We start from the raw sequence: 22507 nt of genomic DNA, 5'->3' as shown, positions 1-22507 counted from the left end.
CAAAGACTTGGAGACTAAACAGCATGCTATTAAACCATGACTGGGTTACCAAAGACATCAAGGAAGAAATAAAAAACATCATGGCAACAAATGACAATGAAAACACAACAATCCAAAATCTATGGGACACAGCGAAAGCAGTCCTGAGAGGGAAGTTCATAGCTCTACAAGCCTACTGCAAAAAACAAGAAACAATGGTAATAAATTACCTAACCCAACAACTCAAAGAGTTAGGGAGAGAGCAACAAGATAAGCCCAGTGTAAGCAGAAGGAAAGAAATAATAAAGATCAGAGCGGAGATAAACGACATTGAGACCAAAGAAACAATACAAAAGATCAACAAAACCAAGAGCTGGTTCTTTGAAAGGATAAACAAGATTGATGAACCTCTAGCCAGGCTCACCAAGAAGCAAAGAGAGAGGACCCAAATAAACAAAAACAGAAATGAAAGAGGTGAAATAACAACAGACCCCAACGAAATACAAAGGATTGTTACAAAATACTATGAACAACTCTATTCCAACAAACTGGACAACCTAGAGGAAATCGACATATTCCTAGAAAAATACAACCTTCTAAAACTCAGTCAGGAAGAATCTAAACAGCTCAACATGCCAGTAACTATGGAAGAAATAGAAGCAGTCATCAAAAAGCTTCCGGCAAACAAAAGCCCGGGGCCAGACGGCTTCACAGGAGAGTTTTACCAAACTTTCAAGGAAGAACTAAAACCTATCTTCCTCAGACTATTCCAAAAAATTCAAGAGGAAGGAACACTTCCAGGCTCCTTCTATGAAGCCAGCATCACCCTAATACCAAAACCAGATAAAGACAACTCAATGAAAGAGAATTACAGGCCAATATCCCTCATGAACATAGATGCCAAAATCCTCAACAAAATTCTAGCAAATCGGCTCCAGAAGTACATCAGAAAGATCATACACCATGACCAAGTAGGATTTATCCCAGGAATGCAAGGATGGTACAATATCCGCAAATCAATAAACGTGATACATCACATAAACAAACTGAGAGATAAAAATCACATAGTCATATCAATAGATGCAGAAAAAGCATTTGACAAAATCCAACACCCTTTCTTGATAAAAACTCTCAACAAGGTGGGAATAGAAGGATCATACCTCAACATAATAAAAGCTATATATGATAAACCCACAGCAAACATCATACTCAATGGGCAAAAACTAAAACCATTTCCCCTAAGAACAGGAACAAGACAGGGATGCCCACTCTCACCACTCCTGTTTGACATAGTACTGGAAGTATTAGCTATCGCAATTAGGAAGAAGAAATAAGAGGCATCCAAATTGGAAAAGAAGAGGTGAAGCTGTCCTTATTTGCAGATGACATGATATTGTACATAAAAAACCCAAAAGATTCCATCAAAAAACTAATAGACTTAATAAATGAATTCGGCAATGTAGCGGGATACAAAATTAACGCCAAGAAGTCTATGGCTTTTCTATACACCAATAATGAACTCACAGAAAGAGAGACTAAAAAAGCAATTCCATTTACCATCGCACCAAAAAAATTAAGATACCTAGGAATAAACTTAACTAAGGAGGTAAAAGACCTATACGCAGAAAACTACAGGACACTGAAAAAAGAGATAGAGGAAGACGTAAACAGATGGAAGAACATACCATGTTCATGGATTGGTAGAATCAACATCATTAAAATGTCTATACTACCCAAAGCAATATACAGATTCAATGCACTCCCCATCAAAATACCAACAGCATATTTCACAGACCTAGAAAGAACTCTCCAAAAATTCATCTGGAATAAAAAAAGACCCCGAATAGCCACAGCAATCCTCAGAAAGAAGAATAAAGTAGGTGGGATCTCAATACCAGATTTCAAGCTATATTACAAAGCCACTGTTCTCAAAACAGCCTGGTACTGGCACAAGAACAGACATATTGATCAATGGAACAGAATAGAGAACCCAGATATCGACGCAAACCACTATGCTCAATTAATATTTGACAAAGGAGGCATGAACATACAATGGAGTCAAGACAGTCTCTTCAATAAATGGTGTTGGGAAAATTGGACAGATACATGCAAAAAAATGAAACTAGATCACCAACTTACACCATACACAACAATAAACTCAAAATGGATACAGGACTTAAACATAAGACGGGAAACCATAAAAATACTAGAGGAATCCACAGGCAACAAAATCTCAGACATATGCCAAAAGAACTTTTTCACTGACACTGCCCCCAGGGCAATGGAAGCTAAAGAGAAAATTAACAAATGGGACTACATCAAAATAAAAAGCTTTTTTACAGCAAAAGAAACAATCAACAAAACAACAAGAAAGCCCACTGCATGGGAGAACATATTTGCAAATGCTATCACTGATAAAGGTTTAATCTCCAACATCTACAGGCAGCTTATGCAACTTAATAAAAGGAAGATAAATGATCCAATAAAAAAATGGGCAACAGACCTAAACAGAATATTTTCAAAAGAAGACAGAAGGAAGGCCAAGAGACACATGAAAACATGTTCAAAGTCACTTATTATCCGAGAGATGCAAATCAAAACAACAATGAGGTACCATCTCACACCTGTCAGAATGGCTATCATCAACAAATCAACAAACGACAAGTGTTGGTATGGATGCGGAGAAAAAGGAACCCTCGTGCACTGCTGGTGGGAATGCAGACTGGTGCAGCCACTGTGGAGAACAGTATGGAGTTTCCTCAAAAAACTGAAAATGGAACTCCCATTTGACCCAGTAATCCCACTCCTGGGAATATATCCGAAGAAACTAGAAACACCAATCAGAAAGGATATATGCACCACTATGTTCATAGCAGCACAATTTATAATAGCTAAGATTTGGAAACAGCCTAGGTGCCCATCAACAGATGACTGGATCAGAAAACTGTGGTACATCTACACAATGGAATACTATGCTGCCATAAAAAAGAAGGAATTCTCATCATTTGCAGCAACCTGGATGGAATTGGAGAACATAATGCTAAGTGAAATAAGCCAGTCAATGAAAGAAAAATACCACATGATCTCACTCATTTATGGATAGTAAAGAACATTATAAAGTGATGAACAAAAAGATAGATACAGAGACAGTAAAGCATCAAACAGACTTTCAAACTACAGGGGGAAAGTTAGGGGGAGGTGGGGGAGTTATGAAATCAAACGAAGGACTTGTATGCATGCATATAAGCATAAACAATGTACGCAAAACTCTGGGGGGTGAGGGCATGAATGGGTGTGGGGTGGGGGAGGGTAATGGTAAGATATGTACACATATAATACCTCAATAAAAAAAAAAAAGAAAAAAAGAATTACACTGAGTGGCCAGATTATTATGATCTCTAAACGCATAATAATCTGGCCACTCAGTGTGTATCCTATATAATAAAAGGCTAATATGCAAATTGTCCCCTTGAACAGGAGTTCGACCAGCAGGCAGGCTGGCCAACTGGCCATGTCCTCTCCCCCTGGCCAGGCTGGCCGGACCCCATCCATGCACAAATTCATGCACTGGGCCTCTAATATATACACTGAGTGGCCAGATTATTATGATCTCTGAATGCATAATAATCTGGCCACTCAGTGTATATTCCACTAAGCAGAATAGGAATCTACAGTGAAATAATAAAAAAAACCTAAACAAATAAATGGATAGAGTTCTTTCATATAGTAGAATGGCAATTAAGAAATGCAGAAGGAGCCCTAGCTGGTTTGGCTCAGTGGATAGAGTGTCAGCCTGTGTACTGAAGGGTCCTGGGTTCGATTCCAGTCAGGGCGCATGCCTGGATTGCAGGCTTGATCCCCAGTGGGGGGTGTGGAGGAGGCAGCCAACCAATGATTCTCTCTCATCATTGATGTTCCTATCTCTCTCTCCCTCTCCCTTCCTCTCTGAAATAAATAAAAATATATTTAAAAAACACAGAAGGAATGATATAATTAGAAAACTGCTATTTAGTTATCTATCATAGTAATAATTAATTCAGCCAAGAAACACCAATAGATGATAAAACTACTGGGTAAAAGTTGAATGAGGACCAGGGCATTTACATTAGTCTCAAAGCATCACTCCATAAAACATTAGTTATGAAGGGAGAAGGAATAATTTACAATGGATTAATCTCGGCAGGCACCACTTTGCTGACATAATCAAACTTATCATTTCCAGTGATGGGGCACAATGACATCTTCTATCCCATGATGGATGTAGTGAGAAAAGCACAGAATCACTTCTGTGATGTTTCTGCCCAAAATGCATAACCTCAATCCTATCATTACTAAATAGGAGATAAAACTGAATTGAGAAACATGCTGCAAATAATGGCCTGTCATCTTCATAAAGGTCACAAAAGAACAAACTATGGTCATTGGAAGAATCTACAAAACCATGACAAGTATCCTTTTACTATTAAATTTTGGTATATCATATACCAAAGAATATTATTGGGCCAGTTGACGAAACTTGAATGGTGATCTCTGGGTGAATAGTATACAGAATTTTTTTGTGTGCTTTTCTGTAAGTCTATAATTATTTCAAAATAAAATAACTAACATCACAAGAAAGACAACCGAACATCATGGGTATCTTGATAAAAGAGAACAGCACCATCCATGAAATATTGTTGCCAAAAAGAAACCAACCTGACTATAGACTCTACTTCCCTCTACCAATTCGGTTTATAGAAAACACCATCTGTAATAATGAAAGTGTAATATGCTAAATTAGACTGGACGCCCTTCCAGATGACCTTCAGGATGAAGCCGGGGCTGCTAGGGCCGAGCCCCTTGCAAGAATTTCGTGCATCGGACCTCCAGTGTGGATATAATCAGCAAAATATAGATCGTGGCAAACTCTATTGGGCAAAAAACCTGGTTTCTTCAACAAATAAACTATAAAGAAAAAAGAGATAGAGGGAATAGGGGGAACCCCAAGTTAAAAAAGATGTAAGATACATATCTTTACTAATAAAAGGGTAATATGCTAATTAGACTGGACATCTTCTGGACGTCCTTCCAGACAAAGCCACGGTGGCGGGGGGCCGAGCCAGAGGTGGTTCGGGGTGATCAGGCCGGCAGGCAGAGGCAGTTAGGGGCGATCAGTCTGGCAGGGGAGCAGTTAGGGGCATCAGATCGGTAGAGGCGGTTTGGGTGATCAGGTAGGCAGGCAGGCGAGCAGTTAGGAGCCAGCGGTCCTGGATGCAAGAGGGATGTCCCAGATTGGAGAGGGTGCAGGCTGGGCTGAGGGACCCGCCCCCCTGTGCACAAATTTCATGCACTGGGCCTCTAGTCTGTAATAATAAAAGCATAATATGCTAATTAGACTGGATGTCCTTCCAGACAACCTTCTGGACGAAGCTGGGGCTGCGAGGGAAGCCCAGGTCCCGAGTGCCAAAGGGAAGCCGGTGCCAGCAGCCAGGTGAAGGAAGGCCTACTCTTGCACAAATTTTGTGCATTAGGCCTCTAGTTGAATTATAAAATATTGACCTTTATTGGATCTCAATTCACACATACATCTATGCGGTAATTAGAAATTTGAGCAGTGTTTAGATATTTGCTAACATACAGCACTTATTAATTTTTTTAGTTATGGTTATGATGACATGTTTAATGAATAAAATGAAGTAAATGGAAACACAAGAAAGGAGTGGAGAAAGTGAGTGAGCTGAAGTCGTTAAAGCTGGGTGATGGTACCTCCATGGGGATAGGTGGTACCTCCATGAGTATCTTTACTGTATTCTGTATACTTTTGTAAATTTTTGAAATTTCCCAAAATAAATGTTTGATATTTTTTCCCCAAAAGTAGCAGATCTAAGATTTAAATCTGTCTGTTTCATTCCAAAGCTAGTTCTTGATAAGTCTTTATTTCTTTAATAATAAGTATTTTATGTATCCCCTAATTAATTTTTTCCATGATTCACTAACGAATATTTAAAAAAAGAGTTCCCATCCCAATGTTAACTCAATAAAGAATAACTGACTACTGTTATAGATGAGATTCACTTTGAAAAAGTTAGATGTAGCCCCAGACAGTTGCTCAATGGTTAGAGCATTGGCGCATGGACTGAAGGGTCTCAGGTTTGACCCTGGTTAAGGACATGTACCTTAGTGGCAGGGTCAATCCCGGCCCCAGTCAGGGTGCGTGCGGGAGGCAACCAATCAATGTTTCTCTCTCACATCAATGTTTCTCTTTTTTCTGTCTCAACCCCTCCCTTCAATGCTCTCTAAAATAAATAAATAAATAAATAAATAAATAAATAAAGGAAAAAATATCCTTAGGTGAAGATTAGCAACAACAAAAATATATAAATTAATTTTTCCAGGTTTTCCCCCCAAATTTAAAATGAGCTTCATTTACATAATGAAGACAATTTTAATTAAAAAGATGGTTTTGGGCCCTAGCCTGTTTGGCTTAGTGGACAGAGTGTCCGCCTATGGACTGAAGGGTCCCAGGTTCAATTTTGGTCAAGGGTATGTACCTCAATTGCAGGTTTCTCCCTGGCCCCAGCCCTGGTCAGGGCATATGCAGGAGGCAACCAATTGATGTGTCTCTCTCTCATTGATATTTCTCTTTGTCTTTCCCTCTGTCTTCCACTCTCTCTAAAAATCAATGGAAAAATATCCTTGGGTGAGGATAAATAAATAAGTAAATAAAAAGATGGTTTTGGGAAAGGTAAAAATCAGCTTACCTGTAGGGAGCGGCTATAGGGTTAAGCCTCAGACTGACCTGTGGCAGGGCCACAAACAAGTCCCAGCTTGGAGGGCAGAGCCCTCTTAGCATAATTAAGCTTGATCTTATATCCCTCCCTAGTTCCTTCCTAGGTAGCTAATGGCCTGTGGGAGGTGCAGTAAGTGCTGCCAAAACAAGTTGAAACTCACAAGAACATTGTAAACATGTTGACCACTACCCTTGTTTTGATCTCACTATAAAATGAAGCCTCGGTTTGCAGGCTGGGCCTTTCTGTGTCCCCATCCAGGCACGGGAGATCCACCGAGCCCCAGCTGTATTCTCTTGCCTGTCTTTTCTTTAATCTTTCACCACCCCTCCTCAGGCTCACTGAACTCTTGGCTGTGCTGGCACGGCACACTTACCTAGTGAATCACAATAGAAGTGTTTGGAGAAGTCTAGAGTGTTTTGATTGTCATTGTAATTTGGGGACATTGATGGACTTAGTTGGGGAGGACGCAGGGATCAGTGCTGGGGCGCTCCTGCACAATAGAAGTGCCTCACCTCTAAAGCCAACAGAATCCCCAAGGAGAAACACCAACTAAAAAGTAACACTGCAACAAAAGAAAGGACAGGGAAAAAGGTTCATCTGACTTTTACACTTGTTAGCTGAAGAGTTAATAAACAACCTATTATTCTACAATGGAAGCAGTAAGTATACACTATTGTTGCATTTGTTTTAGAAAGCATTTCTTTCTAAGTCAGTGACACTAACATACAGTAAGGGTGTCACACAGATGCTGTCCACAAATGATAGTAACCAGTAGTATTGGTCCCTCTATAGTCAGATATAATATAGACAGACCAAGAAGGATCTAAGAGGGTCATTAAGTGGGAAACACTGGTTTTCTTGGTGAAAGAGAGCTCCCCCTGGTGGAGGAGATTCCAACAAGTGCACAAACAACTGAGAACCACTCTCAGCAAGCGTTGAACTCCATCCAATAACTTAAGATCCATATTCCCTTACTTTTCCTTATATTATCTAATCCATATTTTGGGGAAAATCCTGAAAAGTTCCCTATACAGAAGAAATAAAGTGAACTTGGGTAAAACCGAGAGTGGGCACTAAAAAAATCATGCAATGGGTACTGTAAAAAAAACACACCAAATTACCCAACATCTCTTGGCTGACTGAAGTGCCAAAGAGGCACAAAATCAAGGCATGCTCCCAGCTTACAACTTGTGACAGTAAGAAAAAGTGAGGGGCAAGCGGCAGTGAGAGTCCAAGTTACAGCACCCTTCCTTCCTGGTAACACGTGAAGGCAACCAAGGAGAGCCAAAAACTGGGAGGAGCAGGGCTAGCGTGCTTCTGAATGTGCTTTACAAGTGATACTGCAAGTAACCAAAGAAGAAAAGAAATGAAAGTTTGGTTCACAAGGAGGCGTTTGCTGAGAGGAACAAACGGATAATTTCAGTCTAAGAATTATTAAGGAGACAAACATTGTTTTCAACATTTTTTCTTAACAGGCCAAGGATTTAGAAAAGGAATTTTAACAGGCAAAATAAACAAAAGGCCACAAGTAGTACCTGTAACATGGAATTTCAATATGAATGAAGAATCATGCCTTTTCTTTCATGTCCATTCATATAGTTTTATTAAACTCTAGTTTGCACAGAGACAAAAAGAGCATATTAAAGAATGATTACCTTTCATGTTTGCAGCATGCCCACTGTTATTCACCAAAGTGGAATATGGTGGTTCATTCTGAGGCAAGACTCCTGCAGCCATGGTCTTCTGTTGAGAGAAAAAAAAAATGTTATTTTTTGAAAGATTTCCCATTGGTTATTCATTTACTAATTAACTGTGATATGCTAGACCTCTACAGTAGTCATTAGCTAAGTGGCTGCTGTGTACTTGAAATGTGGCTAGTACAGATTTAAGATGTGCTGTAGGAGTCAAGTACAAGATTTTGAAGACTTAGTACAAAAACAAAGAATGTACAATATCTCACAAATGTTTTCTTACATTCATTCTACATTGAAATATTTTTATATACTGTGTCATTTTAATTTTTAATGTTGCTACTAGAAAATCTAAAACTGAACACATGGGTCACATGATAGTCTACTGGATGGTTCTGTGCTAGATACTAAGGACATTATAGAAGAAACCAGACATGTTCTCCCTTATGCATTTACTAGAGGCCCAGTGTACAAAATTCGTGCACAGGGGCGGGGGAGGGGGGTGTCCCTCAGCCCATCCTGCACCCTCTCCAATCTGGGACCCCTCGAGGAATGTCCGAATGCCCGGTGGGATCAGGCCTAAACGGGCAGTCGGACATCCTCTAAACGGGCAGTCGGACATCCCTCTCACAATCCAGGACTGCTGGCTCCCATCTGCTCTCTTGCCTGCCTTCCTGATTGCCCCTAACCACTTCTGCCTGCTAGCCTGATCACCCCCTAACCACTCCCCTGCCAGCCTGATTGATGTCTAACTGCTCCCCTGCCAGCCTGTTTGTCCCCAACTTCCCTCCTCTGCCGGACTGGTCACCCCTAACTGTCCTCCCCTTCAGGGTTGATCGCCTCCAACTGTTCTTCCTTGCAGGTCTGGTCCCTCCCAACTGCTCTCCCCTGCTGACCATCTTGTGGTGGCCATCTTGTGTTTACATAGGGGCAGGATCTTTGACCACATGGGGGCAGCCATATTGTGTGTTGGAGTGATGGTCAATCTGCATATTACTCTTTTATTAGATAGAATAGAGGCCTGGTGCATGGGTGGGGGCCAGCTGGTTTGCCCTGAAGGGTGTCCCAGATCAGGGTGGGGGTTCCCTTGGGGCGTGGGGCAGCCTGAGCGAGGGGCTTGTGGTGGTTTGCAGGCCAGCCACACCCCCTGGCGACCCAAGTGGAGGCCCTGGTATCTGGAATTTATTTACCTTCTACAATTGAAACTTCGTAGCCTGGAGCAGAGCCAAGCCTCTTGCTCGCTCCCGTGGTGGCAGCCATTTCTGTTGGGACTTATGTATCTTCTATAATTGAAACTTTGTAGCCTTGAGCGGAGGCCTGGGCAGGCCAGGATGTTCAGAAAGCTTAGCTTCCTCCATTGCCGGGGGCAACCCTAGCCCCCGCTCTTTCCAACTCCGTGGCTGCCGCCATTTCTGTTTGGATTTGTTTACCTTCTATAATTGAAACTTTGTAGCCTTGAGTGGAGGCTTAGGCCAGCAAGGGCAGGCGGAAAGCTTGGCTTCCTCCATTGCCTGGGAAACCCAAGCCTCCTTCCTGCTCTCTGTGGCTGTAGCCATCTTGGTTGGGTTTATTTGCATACTCACTCTGATTGGCTGGTGGGCGTGGCTTGTGGGTGTAGTAGAGTGATGGTATATTTGCAATCACTCTTTTATTAGGTAGGATAATCTGTCAGGAAGATGAAAAGTAGACACAAATAATGCTACTATGTGCTTAGTGTCGCAAGACAGGCTTACACAAGCATGAGGGCTGTCCACTTCAGGGTGGCTGCAAGGCATCAAGGAGAAATTAGAATGTGAACTGGGCTAAAGGAGTAACATTTATTGTGGACTTGACAGTATACTAGGCAATTGAACAGAACCATTCATTCTTTACTAATTCAGTTAAGTGAGGTTTTACAAAATTTATGTGACTTTCATCTGTAGTTAAATTTTATGACTAAGTGAATGTTGTGTCACTATAGTTTCCACTGAAAAAAGTAAAGTAAATCATTTTATATGTCTAAAAGCAAAAACCGTCACATTTCCTAAGCTCTTACCATATGTAAGACTGTGAAATGAGAAACTTACATAGTGTTCTCTTCTTCTGATTCCTGACCCAGAGCAACTACCAAACCCCTATGGCCCTAGCCGATTTGCTCAGTGGATAGAGTGTTAGACTGCGGACCAGAGGGTTCAGGGTTCAATTCCGGTAAAGGGCACATACCTCAGTTGTAGGGTCCTCCCAGGCTGGGCCCTGGTCAAGGTGCATGCAGGAGGCAACCAATGGATGTGTTTCTCTCACATCGCTGTTTCTGTCTTTCCCTCTCTCTAAAAATCAATGGAAAAATATCATCAGGTGAGGATTAAAAATAATAATAAACCCTTATAAATTCCTAAGCGAGAAGAGCACTAGGAGCATCTTTTGTTCTAATAAGGAGGTCATGATTAGAAGTCCCCTAGGGAGGTGGGAGTGGGGGGTGGGCAGATGTCCTCTAGCAGAACCCTACCCAACATGAGCATGACCTCCACAATATCTTTGAACAGGAACAGTGATGTCATCACACAGCTCTGGTAGTTAGAAAGCTCTTCATAACGCGGGTGATCTGTGATTTCTGCCCATTGATCCTACCTCTGCCCTTTGAGCCCACACAGAACAATAAACCCTTTCTTCCATGTGTCTAAAGTTGGTGATCATGCTCCCCTTACTTCCAAATTACATCTTCCCAGACTATACACCAGCAGTTCCTGTCACCACTCTTCATATGTAATGGTTCTAGACCTCACGACCCTGAATATCCCTTTCTAGTCACACTCTAGTTATTCACATTCTTGTGCTCAGAGCTGAAGTCTATCCCCCAGAAGTGGTGTGATCATCAAAAGTTAGAACAAAAACAGCTCCCTGGTCTGGACAGTATATGTGGCTTACTATCACATTAGTATTTTCAGCAGGCTCAAAACACATCAGGATACATCAGCAGTCAAAGAAAAAACTGGCTAGAAATAATTTGTAATACATTTTGAGGTTAAAATATAGACATTCAATATGGATGGTTAAAAATATATCAAATTTTAAAGTGAGATAAAAGGTAGAGAATAAACTCTCCACTCCTATCACTCTGCTCAGGTTTTACTCCTTAGAGGTAACAATGTACTGACTGGCTTATACTATTCTTCTGGGGTGTAGGAGGTCACTATACTTATACCTCTGGTTATTAATTCATCATAATTAAACTGTATTATAAAATCGTGGCATAAAAGATGAGGAAATTGGCTCAATATAATATCTAATACACACATACATAGTCTAGGTACACACATCTTTTTAGAAAAATATTTATCAAGTACTGTGCTTGGGCCCATACGAAAGAAGATAATCTTGCTAACACCATACCTGTGCTGCTCAGAGTTAAACATTCCAGGCATCAGTGTCCAATGGACTATATTTTCTTTCATTTCATTAACTGCTTTAAACAAGGGCATACTTGTGTGTTTTGCTGCAAATTTGGACTATGTGTTTCTTATAGACTCATCCCTGATTTTTAATCACCTTTTTCTTATTGACCAAAGAAATGTAAATCTTCATCATATTGCTGAGATCTTTCAAATTCTTAATCATGCTATGGTTATCTACCATTTAGCTGCTTTTTAAAGAGATTTTTCCTGAGTCCTCTAAATTACAATTCAATGTGGATGAGAATCTTCCCAGCTATCTACCTAGCTATCAACCTGGGATGTCTCTTATTATACCCTTGAGCCAAGGCCTCTGGTCCTTAGATGCTGCTTGGCTTTGATTTATTGTTAAGTAGTTTTGTTTTCTTTTAATAAAAGGTGAATGGAAGGTAAACTTTCCTTTTGTTATTGGAAAATCAAATCCCACCCTGGCTTGAGGGAGTGGGGTGGCTCTTGGGGTACCACTGAACTAAGTCTTTTCAGAAGCCCCCATGGGAGAATGAGGTGTGGCAAAAAGACTATTTGCATGGGGATATAAATAATCCTTGGGTTGGAAAGTCCCATGTCCTTTAACCCAGTTCTGAAAGAGGGGCAGCTCCAGTTCCAGTAAAGCCAAAAGCAAGGCCAGTGTCCAGAGCTTTCCTTTCCTGTTGCAGCCGGGTCCAGTCCAAACATTTAGGTTAATTAAAGTCCATTAATCCATGGTGTAAAGTCCCACAAGGCCGTGAGCCACGTGGGTGTAGAGGAGTGTGCCCCCTGCAACAGGAGAGCCAGGAACCCTGTGCATGAGAAAGAGATTACTTTATGTAGTTTATGAATTCAGGTTTCACGCCCTTGCAGTGGCCACACCTATTCTGGCCACTAATTTGTTCTCAGGTGTGACTGACAGACATCTTCCCACATTGCTCAGACCTTACTGGGCATGTGTTTAAACTGCCTTTGTCCAGTCCCTTCTCTCATTGATTAGCAGGGAACAGTCTTGGAGAGTGTTAAATTAGTAAAGCTACATAAATGGCAAGCCTATATTATCTAGTCTTCCCTTTACTCCTTTCCTGTTAAATAATAACCAGGTTATTAGAATGGTATCACCTATAATCTGAAAGTATCTTTATTTTATCCTTGTACTCAGCTAATAATCTGGCTACTTACAGAATTCTAGGTTGAAAACCATGCCAGAATTTTGAAGGTATTTTCTACTGTATTTTAGCTAACAACGCTGCTGATGACACTAACCTGAGACTTGTAACAGATCTATTGCAGTATCTGTATCTTTGGTTTCTAAAATTTCACAAGGATATGTATTGGGAACAGACCCTTGTCATTTACCTCAGTTGGTTCCTGCTGGGCCCTTATAATATGCAGCTCGATGGCTCATTCAGCAGTTAAAACTGACTGGACTCCAGGTACCATGAGGAGGTGTGTACTATCCTTATCTTCTTTTTCTCAGGTGGGAAACCTTGTCTGAGCTCACATATTTCTAGCTGCATCTTTTCTTTCTTCATTAAAGCTGGGAATTTCAAATATTTTAAACAGAATCATCGTTTTACTTTGCATAACTTTATTTAGTAAGGCAAAGTAGTTGTTCAGAGGTTTTTAAAAAATGAATTTATTTAATAATTAATTATTAATTAATTAATTTATTTTGTTGTTAATCCTCATCTGAGGATATTTTTCCATTGATTTTTAGAGTGTGGAAGGGAGAGGGAGAGAGAAACATCAATTGGTTGCCTCCAACCAGGGCAGGGCAGTGAGCCTGCAACCAAGGTACATGCCCTGGACTGGAATCAAACCTTCAATCTGTGGGCTGATGCTCTACCCACTGAGACGAACTGACTAGGGCAAAAAAATAAAATAAAATTCTTATTAATAAACTCGAGGCCCGGTGCACGAAATTCTTGCACGGGGTGTGTGTCCTTCAGCCCAGCCTGTGCCCTCTCCAATCTGGGACCCCTCGAGGGATGTCCGACTGCCTGTTTAGGCCCGATCCCTAAATGGGCAGTCGGACATCCCTCTCACAATCCAGGACTGCTGGCTCCCAACCACTCGCCTGCCTGCCTGATTGCCCCTAACCACCTCTGCCTGCCAGCCAGATCACCCCCTAATCACTCCCCTGCCAGCCTGATCGACGCCTAACTGCTCCCCTGCTGGCCCGATTGCCTCTAACTGCCCTCCCCTGCTGGCCTGGTCGCCCCTAACTATCCTCGCCTGCAGGGATGGTTGCCCTCAACTGCCCCCCCTGCTGGCCCAGTCACCCCTAACTGCCCTCCCTTGCTGGCCTGGTCACCCCTAACTGCCCTCCCCTGCTGGCCTGATTGCCCCTAATTGCCCTCCCCTGCAGGTCTGGTCACCCCTAACTGCCCTCCCCTGCAGGCCTGGTCACCCCTAACTGCCCTCCCCTGCCGGCCCAGTCACCCCTAACTGCCCTCCCTTGACAGCCTGGTTGCCCCTAACTGCCCTCCCCTGCTGGCCTGGTCGCCCCCAACAGCCCTCCCCTACAGACCTGGTCGCCTCTAACTGTCCTCCCCTGCAGGCCTGGTCACCTCCAACTGCCCCCGCCCCCCGCCAGCCTGGTCCCTCCAAACTGCCCTCCCCTGCCGGCCTGATTGTCCACAACTGCCCTCCCCTGCAGGCCATCTTGTGGCAGCCATCTTGTGTCCACATGGGGGCAGCCATCTTTGACCACATGGGGGCGGCCATCTTGTGTGTTGGAGTGATGGTTAATTTGCGTATCACTTCTATATTATATAGGATTGCCTGCTGCAGAGCTTAGCCCCATTTCCTACTGGACATTTGCCCCTTTCTTACTGACTTGCAACATGTTCTTCTATATTAAGAATATCAATTCTTCACCATATATGTGAAGTATCTTTTTAACAGATTATATGAATGGTGGGTTCTGCCTAGTATTCTCATTGTTTGTGTAGTCTGTTTCCTTGGACTTTTCTGGCTCTATGGCCCCAATAAGAAATGCTTTCTTCAATACGAGATGTCAGTTCCATTTTAATGCCTCCCATTCCGATGGCTAGATGCCATCCCTTGTTGAGGTTGACAGCACTACTGCTAAAATGCAACAGTCTACAGAATTAAAGATGGTCCATCTTCGATGAACATCATATGTATACTAATGTGACTATGAAAAAGTAAAAATTATCTTTATTTGTAAATTATCTACATTTGTAAAGCTTAAATACTATATTTTTACAAACCAACATGAAGACATGCTTTCTATGAAAAAGTAATTCTTTTAATCTAGGAAAAACAGTGGAGGAATGGAAAATTTTAAAGGTATAATTCCTGAGACTTACTACATATTACTGTCTCCATAGTTTTGCCTTCTACAGAATGTCACAGAGATGGAATCATATCGTATGTAGCCTTTTGAGATTGGCTTTTGTCACTTATTAATATACATTTAAGACTCCTCCATGTATTTTTATGGTTTGACAGCCCACTTCTTTTTAGTTCCATTGTCTGAAGATGTCACAGAAGGATAAAATGTAACCTTCAGTTTATTCATAAATTCACCTACTGAAAGATACATTTGTTGCTTCCAAGTTTTGGCAAGTATGGATAAAACTGCTATAAACATCTGTGTGCAGGTTTTTGTGTCGACATACATTTTTCAACTTTTTCAGGTAATCACCAAGGAGCATGACTACTGGGTCACATGGTATGAACACATTTGGTTTTATATATTACTAGTGGCCCAGTGCATGAAAATCATGCACAGGGGTGGAGGGATGTCCCCTCAGCCCAGCCTGCACCCTCTCCAATCTGGGACCCCTCGGAGGATGTCCAACTGCCGGTTTAGGCCCGATCCCACAGGTCTCACAATCTGGGACCTCTGGCTCCTAACTGCTCACCTGCCTGCCTGCCTGATTGCCCCTAAACACTCTGCTTGCCAGCCTGATCAACCCCAACTGCCCCCCCCCACTGGCCATCGCACCCCCAACTGCCACCCCTCACCAGCCTGTTTGCCCCCAACTGCCCCCCCCCGCCAGCCTGCTCACCCCCAACTGCCCCCCTTGCTGGCCTGCTTGCCCCCAAATGCCATCCCCTGCTGGCCTGCTCACCCCCAACTGCCCCCTGCTTGCCTGCTCGCCCCCAACTGCCATCCCCTGCTGGCCTGCTCATCCTCACCTGCCCCCCCCACCAGCCTGCTCATCCCCATCTGCCCCCCCCTGCTGGCCTGCTCACCCCCAACTGCCCCCCTGCTGGCCTGCTTGCCCCCACCTGGCCCCCCTGTCGGCCTGCTCACCCCCAACTGCCCCCCTGCTGGCCTGCTTGCCCCCACCTGGCCCCCCTGTCGGCCTGCTCACCCCCAACTGCCCTCCGCTGCTGGCCTGATCGCCCCTAACCGCCTCTGCTTCAGCCCCACCACCATGGCTTTGTCTGGAAGGTCTCCCAGTCTAATTAGCATATTACCCTTTTATTAGTATAGATTCCTATTTTACAGATTAAGAAACTAAGGCAAAGACAAGTCAAATAACTTGCCTGAAATAGTAGATCTGGGATTTGAAAACCCACAGTTCAGCTCCAGAGTTTGTGCTCTGAACCATTACACATACAGCTTCTCAACAATAAAGACCTCACACTAAACAAAAGCTTATTAATCTATGCATTCTAACTCAGCTACACTGGATTCTGCACCATTTATAATTCCTTTGCTTGCAAGAAACTTTTCAGATCTCCCACAGTGAGATTTTCAAATTTGTTTTGCTTTGTGCAGGTAATTGGCTGATCCTTCATCCAAATCTTCATTCAGTGCTATCCAAGAACACAGCTCCTTACATTTCAGTCTCCTTCCTTCCAACAGAAACACAAATACAGCTTGCCTGAACATCCTGTCTAATAAAAGAGTAATATGCAAATTGACCATCACTCTAATACACAAGATGGCCACCCCCATGTGGTCAAAGATGGCTGCCCCCATGTGGACACAAAATGGCCAGCAGGGGAGGGCAGTTGTGGGCGATCAGGCCAGCAGAGGAGGGCAGTTGGGAGGGACCAGGCCAGCAGGGGAGGACAGTTGGGGGTGACCAGGCTGCAGGCGAGGGCAGATGGGAGAGACTAGGCCTGCAGGGGAGGGCAGTTGGGGGCGACCAGGCCAGCAGGGGAGGGCAGTTGGGGGCGATCAGGCCTGCAGGGGAGGACAGTTAGGGATGACCAGGCCAGCAGGGGAGGGCAGTTAGGGGCACTCGGGCCGGCAGGGGAGCAGTTAGGCGTCAATCAGGCTGGCAGGGGAGTGGTTAGGGGGTGATCAGGCTGGCAGGCAGAAGTGGTTAGGGGCAATCAGGCAGGCAAGCAGGTGAGTGGTTGGGAGCCAGCAGTCCTGGATTGAGAGAGGGATCCCAGATTAGAGAGGGTGCAGGCTGGGCTGAGGGACACACACACACACACACACACACACACACACACACACACACCCCTCCCCCATGCACGAATTTCATGCACAGGGCCTCTAGTAAAGTCATAAAATCCAAACACATTTTCAATACACCTGCTGTCACTTACTAGCTGTGTGAACTTAGGCATATTTATTAACATCTAGACCCACTCTCTGTCCGGTAGTTGTTGAAAGATTACCTGAGAGCCTGTATACCAAGCATGTCCAACTCATGGCCTGCGGGTCGCATGCCTCATTTATTTGGCCCATGTTAGACTTTGAGTTTGACATGTTTGCTATATACAGGCTTAATTTATGGCTAATCCATATTCAGTTTGTTCTCAACACAGTAGTCAGAGTGATCTTATTAACTTCAGCTGGCTCATGTCATCCCTCTTCAAAATCCTCCTAGCTACCCTATTTGCAATTTAAATCAGCTCTCCTTCCCTGTTTCACTTTTGTCCTCAGGACTTAGGAAGAAAACCTAACACACATATTATTTACTTACTTATTTCGTGTATTGTCTGCCTCCCCCTGCTAAAATGTAAGCTCCATGAAGACACAGATTTCTGTCTGCTTTGTCAACTGTTCTGTCTCCAAAGCCTACAATAGGGCCTGACACATAGTAGGGGCACAATAAAGGTCTGTTGAATGAATAAATGAATAAAGATAAACGCTCAATAAAAGGTAGCTGCCACCACAACCATCATTTAATCTCTCTGAAACTCACTTTTTCATCTGTAAAGTAGTGTAATCATGCCTTAGCTAACTCAAGGTAATTGCTAAGAACATATCAATGACATGACAGCGCCACTATGCAAATACAAGACTTTACTTAGTTTTCCTTATCACATCTATATCTTTAACTTGTTGCTGATCTTCAACCTGACAGATTTGTGTTTCTTCTAATTCCCTGAAGATTGAATCTGTTTTCTTTTCCAACAAATATGCATGGTGACAATAACTCCAACCCTCAGTCCATTTTTTCTCTCCTTTAGGATGCCTTTGCCTGATAACAGTTACACATTTTGTTCACATCCCCTCCTCCTGAAGGACTGACTGAATGAAGATTTATTCAGTGGCTCAAATGTTAAAACATAGTTTTCTAATATTATAGTAGTACTAGTGGCCTGGTACACCGATTCGTGCACATTGAAATGAAATTAATTAGGAGAAATATTTTAATATCACTATTTGCCCTTTTTCTATAATAGAAGTGTCAGAGATGAAAGAAAATTAGTAAAATGTATATAAAAATAATATATAAATTGATTAATAAACAATAACATGATATAACAACAAAGACATGATATAAAAACAACATTGAAAAATTGACTAAACTTATTCTAATATCCCCCTGTATACCACATTAAGAGTAAAAATACTCTAAGAGTGCTTGACTAATTTCCCTTGTGATGAAGTATTTACAACTTTAACCTTAAAAGTCACACGCTCTTCGAACTTGAGAGAAAGCAACATATAACTGACCATGAAAACGGGTTCAGGTAGGAATATTCCTATTCTGTCTAGAGTTTGTCCTTGTGATTTATTAATAGTCAACACAAATGCTGCATCATGGAAAACTGTCTTCGAATTTAAATGGGAGGCCAGTGTCAGATGGGGCAAATCAATCCTTGGAATCAGAACAACCTCTCCTTCCACAGATCCTGTCAATACTCAAGCTTCAGTTATGTTAGGTTGTAATCTTTTGATAATAAATCTAGTACCGTTACAAAGACCCCATTTACTATTAGGATTTCTCAGTAGCATGATGATTGTGTCTACTTTCATTTTTAATTTATGACACAGTATTCCCGAAGGAGTAATACTATTAAGAAGTTCGATGGGAACATTTTCCTTTTTGGCATCAACCATTGAATTGATGGAATCATCACTCAAATGTCAACAAAAACAACCAAATTCACGATCGACAATGATAGGTCAAAACACACACGTGCAATTGGCGCCAGTGAGAGCTTTATATGTATCGCACATGCATGAATCAATGTTTATTTTTAAATTGCCAGTGTGCTTCATATGTACCAGCCAGTTGGTTGGTCGGATGAATAGATGGCTCGTCACTTAGCCTTTTATATATATACTAGAGGCCCGGTGCATGAAATTCGTGCATGGGGGGGGGGTGTCCCTCAGCCCAGCCTGCACCCTCTCCAATCTGGGACCCCTCAAGGGATTGGGCCTAAACGGGCAGTCGGACATCCCTCTCACAATCCAGGACTGCTAGCTTCCAACTGCTCGCCTGCCTGCCTGCCTGATCACCCCTAACCGCTTCTGCCTGCCAGCCTGATCACCCCCTAACCACTCCCCTGCCAGCCTGATTGATGCCTAACTGTTCCCCTGCCAGCCTGTTTGCCCCTAACTGCCCTCCCCTGCAGGCCTGGTCACCCCTAACTGCCCACCCCTGCAGGCCTGGTACCCACCAACTGCCCTTCCCTGCAGGACTGGTCCTCCCCAACTGCTCTCCCCTGCAGGCCTGGGTCTCCCCCAACTGCCCTTCCCTGCAGGCCTGGTTGCCCCCAACTTCCCTCCTCTGCTGCCCTGGTCACCACTAACTTCCCTCCCCTGCAGGCTTGATCACCCCCCAACTGCCCTCCCTTGCAGACCTGGTCCCTCCCAACTGCCCTCCCCTACTGGCCTGATAGCCCACAACTGCCCTCCCTTGCAGTCCTGATCCCTCCCAACTGCCCTCCCCTGCTGGCCATCTTGTGTCCACATGGAGGCATCCATCTTGTGTGTTGGAGTGATGGTCAATTTGCATATTACCCTTTTATTAGATAGGATAGAGGCCTGGTGCACGGGTTGGGACCGGCTGGTTTTCCCTGAAGGGTGTCCTGGATCAAGGTGGGGGTTCCTTGGGGCATGGGATGGTCTGGGCGAGGGGCCTGTGGTGGTTTGCAGGCCGGCCCCGCCCCCCAGCGACCCAAGTGGAGGCCCTGGTATCTGGGATTTATTTATCTTCTATAATTAAAACTTTGTAGCCTTGAGTGGAGCCAAGCCTCCTGCTTGCTCTGTGGCGTGGCCGCAGCCATTTTTGTTGGGATTTATTTATCTTCTATAATTGAAACTTTGTAGCCTTGAGTGGAGGCCTCGGTCGGCCAGGGTGTGCGGAAAGCTTGGCTTCCTCCATTGCTGGTGAAACCCAAGCCTCTTGCTTGCTCCATGGCCGCAGCCATCTTGATTGGGTTAATTTGCATACTTGCTCCTGATTGGCTGGTGGGCATGGCCTGTGTGTAGCAGAGTGATGGTTAATTTGCCTATTACTCTTTTATTAGATAGGACTGAGGCCCGGTGCATGAAATTTGTGCACTGGGGGGGGGAGGTCCCCTCAGCCCAGCCTGCACCCTCTCCAATCTGGGTCATCCCTCTCACAATCCGGGACCACTGGCTCCCAACTGCTCACCTGCCTGCCTGCCTGATAACCCTAACTGCCCCCCCTGCTGGCCTGGACAGTGTCCCCCCTGCCAGCCTTGTCACCCCCAACTGCCTCCCCCCACCGGCCTGGTTGCCAGTGCCCCCCCTGCCTATCTGGTTGCCCCCAACTCTCCCCTCTGCGGGCCTGGTCACCCCACGCAGCCTGCTGTTCGGTCATTTGGTCCGCCCCCCACTAATCCCCCTGCCGGCCTGGTTGCCCCACACAGCCTGTTTGGTCATTCGATCGGTTGTGATGGTCACTTAGGCTTTTATTATTATAGATACTAGAGGGAATGGGGAAGGGTCCCTCACCCTGGCTTGTGCCCTCTCACAGTCTGGGACCCCTCGCTCATTACCACCTGCCTGCTCGCTGCTCCTTACCACTCAGCTGCTGGCACTGCTGCTGACGCGGAGGCAGGAGAGGCTCCCGCCACCACTGCTGCACTCGCCAGCCTTGAGCCTGGATTCTGGCTGAGCGGTGTTCCCCCTGTGGGAGCACACTGACCACCAGGGGGCAGCTCCTGCATTGAGCATATGCCACCTGGTGGTCAGTGCGTGTCATAGTGACCGGTCATTTTGCCAGTCATTCCACCGTTCAGTCAATTTGCATAGCAGAGTTTTATTATATAGGATATTTTTGTCCTTAAAGAATTAAAGTACTCCTTATAATTCTTTATGTAGTAAAACAAAACAGACTTATTTTAAACTGAAATGTCCTCACTTCTGAATCTGCAACCTCAAATAAATGACAGAACTATATAAAATCCCCTTTTTCCTCAAGTCACCCCTGGGGTAACATTTTAAAAACACCTTTTCTTTTTATAGCCTTCCCTCCCCCCAAGCCTTTCTAACATGGTAAGTCCCCATAAGTCCACAGGGAAAGCACTAAGGGCTGCCTTGAATATATGTCTGGCAGTTCACTATGGACTTTACTGGCTTTTGTGATCTCTCATACCTTAAATACACCTTAGGGAGAGTCCTCACTCTCAGAAGACTTGTCACAGGTCAGGGAAAAACAACACTACAACAAGATCCTCAAGATTTCATCATTTAAAGAAATATGCTGTTTAGTTCAGGTTCTTCAGGAAACACATTATGATAAAACAGATAGATAAATGAAGCTGGTTTTCACAAACAAGATTTCCATATTCCCTTGCATTTTCTCACAAACAGCCAAATCTGATTAGTTATTCCTATAGTTTAAATTTATTTTATTTTACTTTTTTTTTAGAGAGAGTGGAAAGGTGAGAGGGAGGGGCAAGAGAGAGAGAAACATTGATGTGAGAGAGAAACATCGATTGGGTGCTCCCACACATGTCCTGACCAGGGCCAGGGATCGAACCTGCAATCCAGGTACATGTCCTTGATCCAGAATCGAACCTGTAACCCTTCGGTGCACTAGCCAACACTCTAACTACTTAGTTTGCATTTACCTAACAGTAGGTAATTCATACAGATTATTGTGAAGGTGTGTCTCCTGGGTTCTGTTTATGTTGCCAAATCACAAAGCCTTTTAACAGTTCCTGAGCCAATTTTCACAAAATCTTGAAATATAATACAATCTCAGCCAATATCCCAGCAAGTGATTTCATGGACATCAACAAACTGATTCTAAAGTTTATATGTAGAAGCAAAAGACCCAGAATAGCCAGCACAATATTGAAGGAAAAGAACAAAGCTGAATGACTGACACTAACTTCATGACTTACGAGAAAAAGTAATCAAGACAATGTGGTATTGGTAAGAGAACAGACACTCAGATCAATGGAACACAACAGAGAGCTCAGAAACAAAGCCACATAAATATAGTCAACTGATGTTTAA

The 22507-nt window shown here is 43.7% G+C and overlaps 1 protein-coding gene across 1 annotated transcript in view; it reads right to left on the bottom strand.

The window, feature by feature from the left end:
• Positions 1-22507, bottom strand: part of PTPDC1 (protein tyrosine phosphatase domain containing 1) — an 86954-nt gene that overhangs the window by 46622 nt on the left and 17825 nt on the right. The window contains exon 2 of the mRNA XM_008154614.3: positions 8405-8492. Coding sequence (XP_008152836.2) covers positions 8405-8486 — 82 coding nt within the window. The 5' untranslated portion in view covers positions 8487-8492. The remainder of the gene's footprint in view (positions 1-8404; positions 8493-22507) is intronic.

Source organism: Eptesicus fuscus, chromosome 15, assembly GCF_027574615.1.
Source record: "Eptesicus fuscus isolate TK198812 chromosome 15, DD_ASM_mEF_20220401, whole genome shotgun sequence".
NCBI lineage: Eukaryota > Metazoa > Chordata > Mammalia > Chiroptera > Vespertilionidae > Eptesicus > Eptesicus fuscus.
This window is presented reverse-complemented; position numbering and strand designations above follow the sequence as displayed.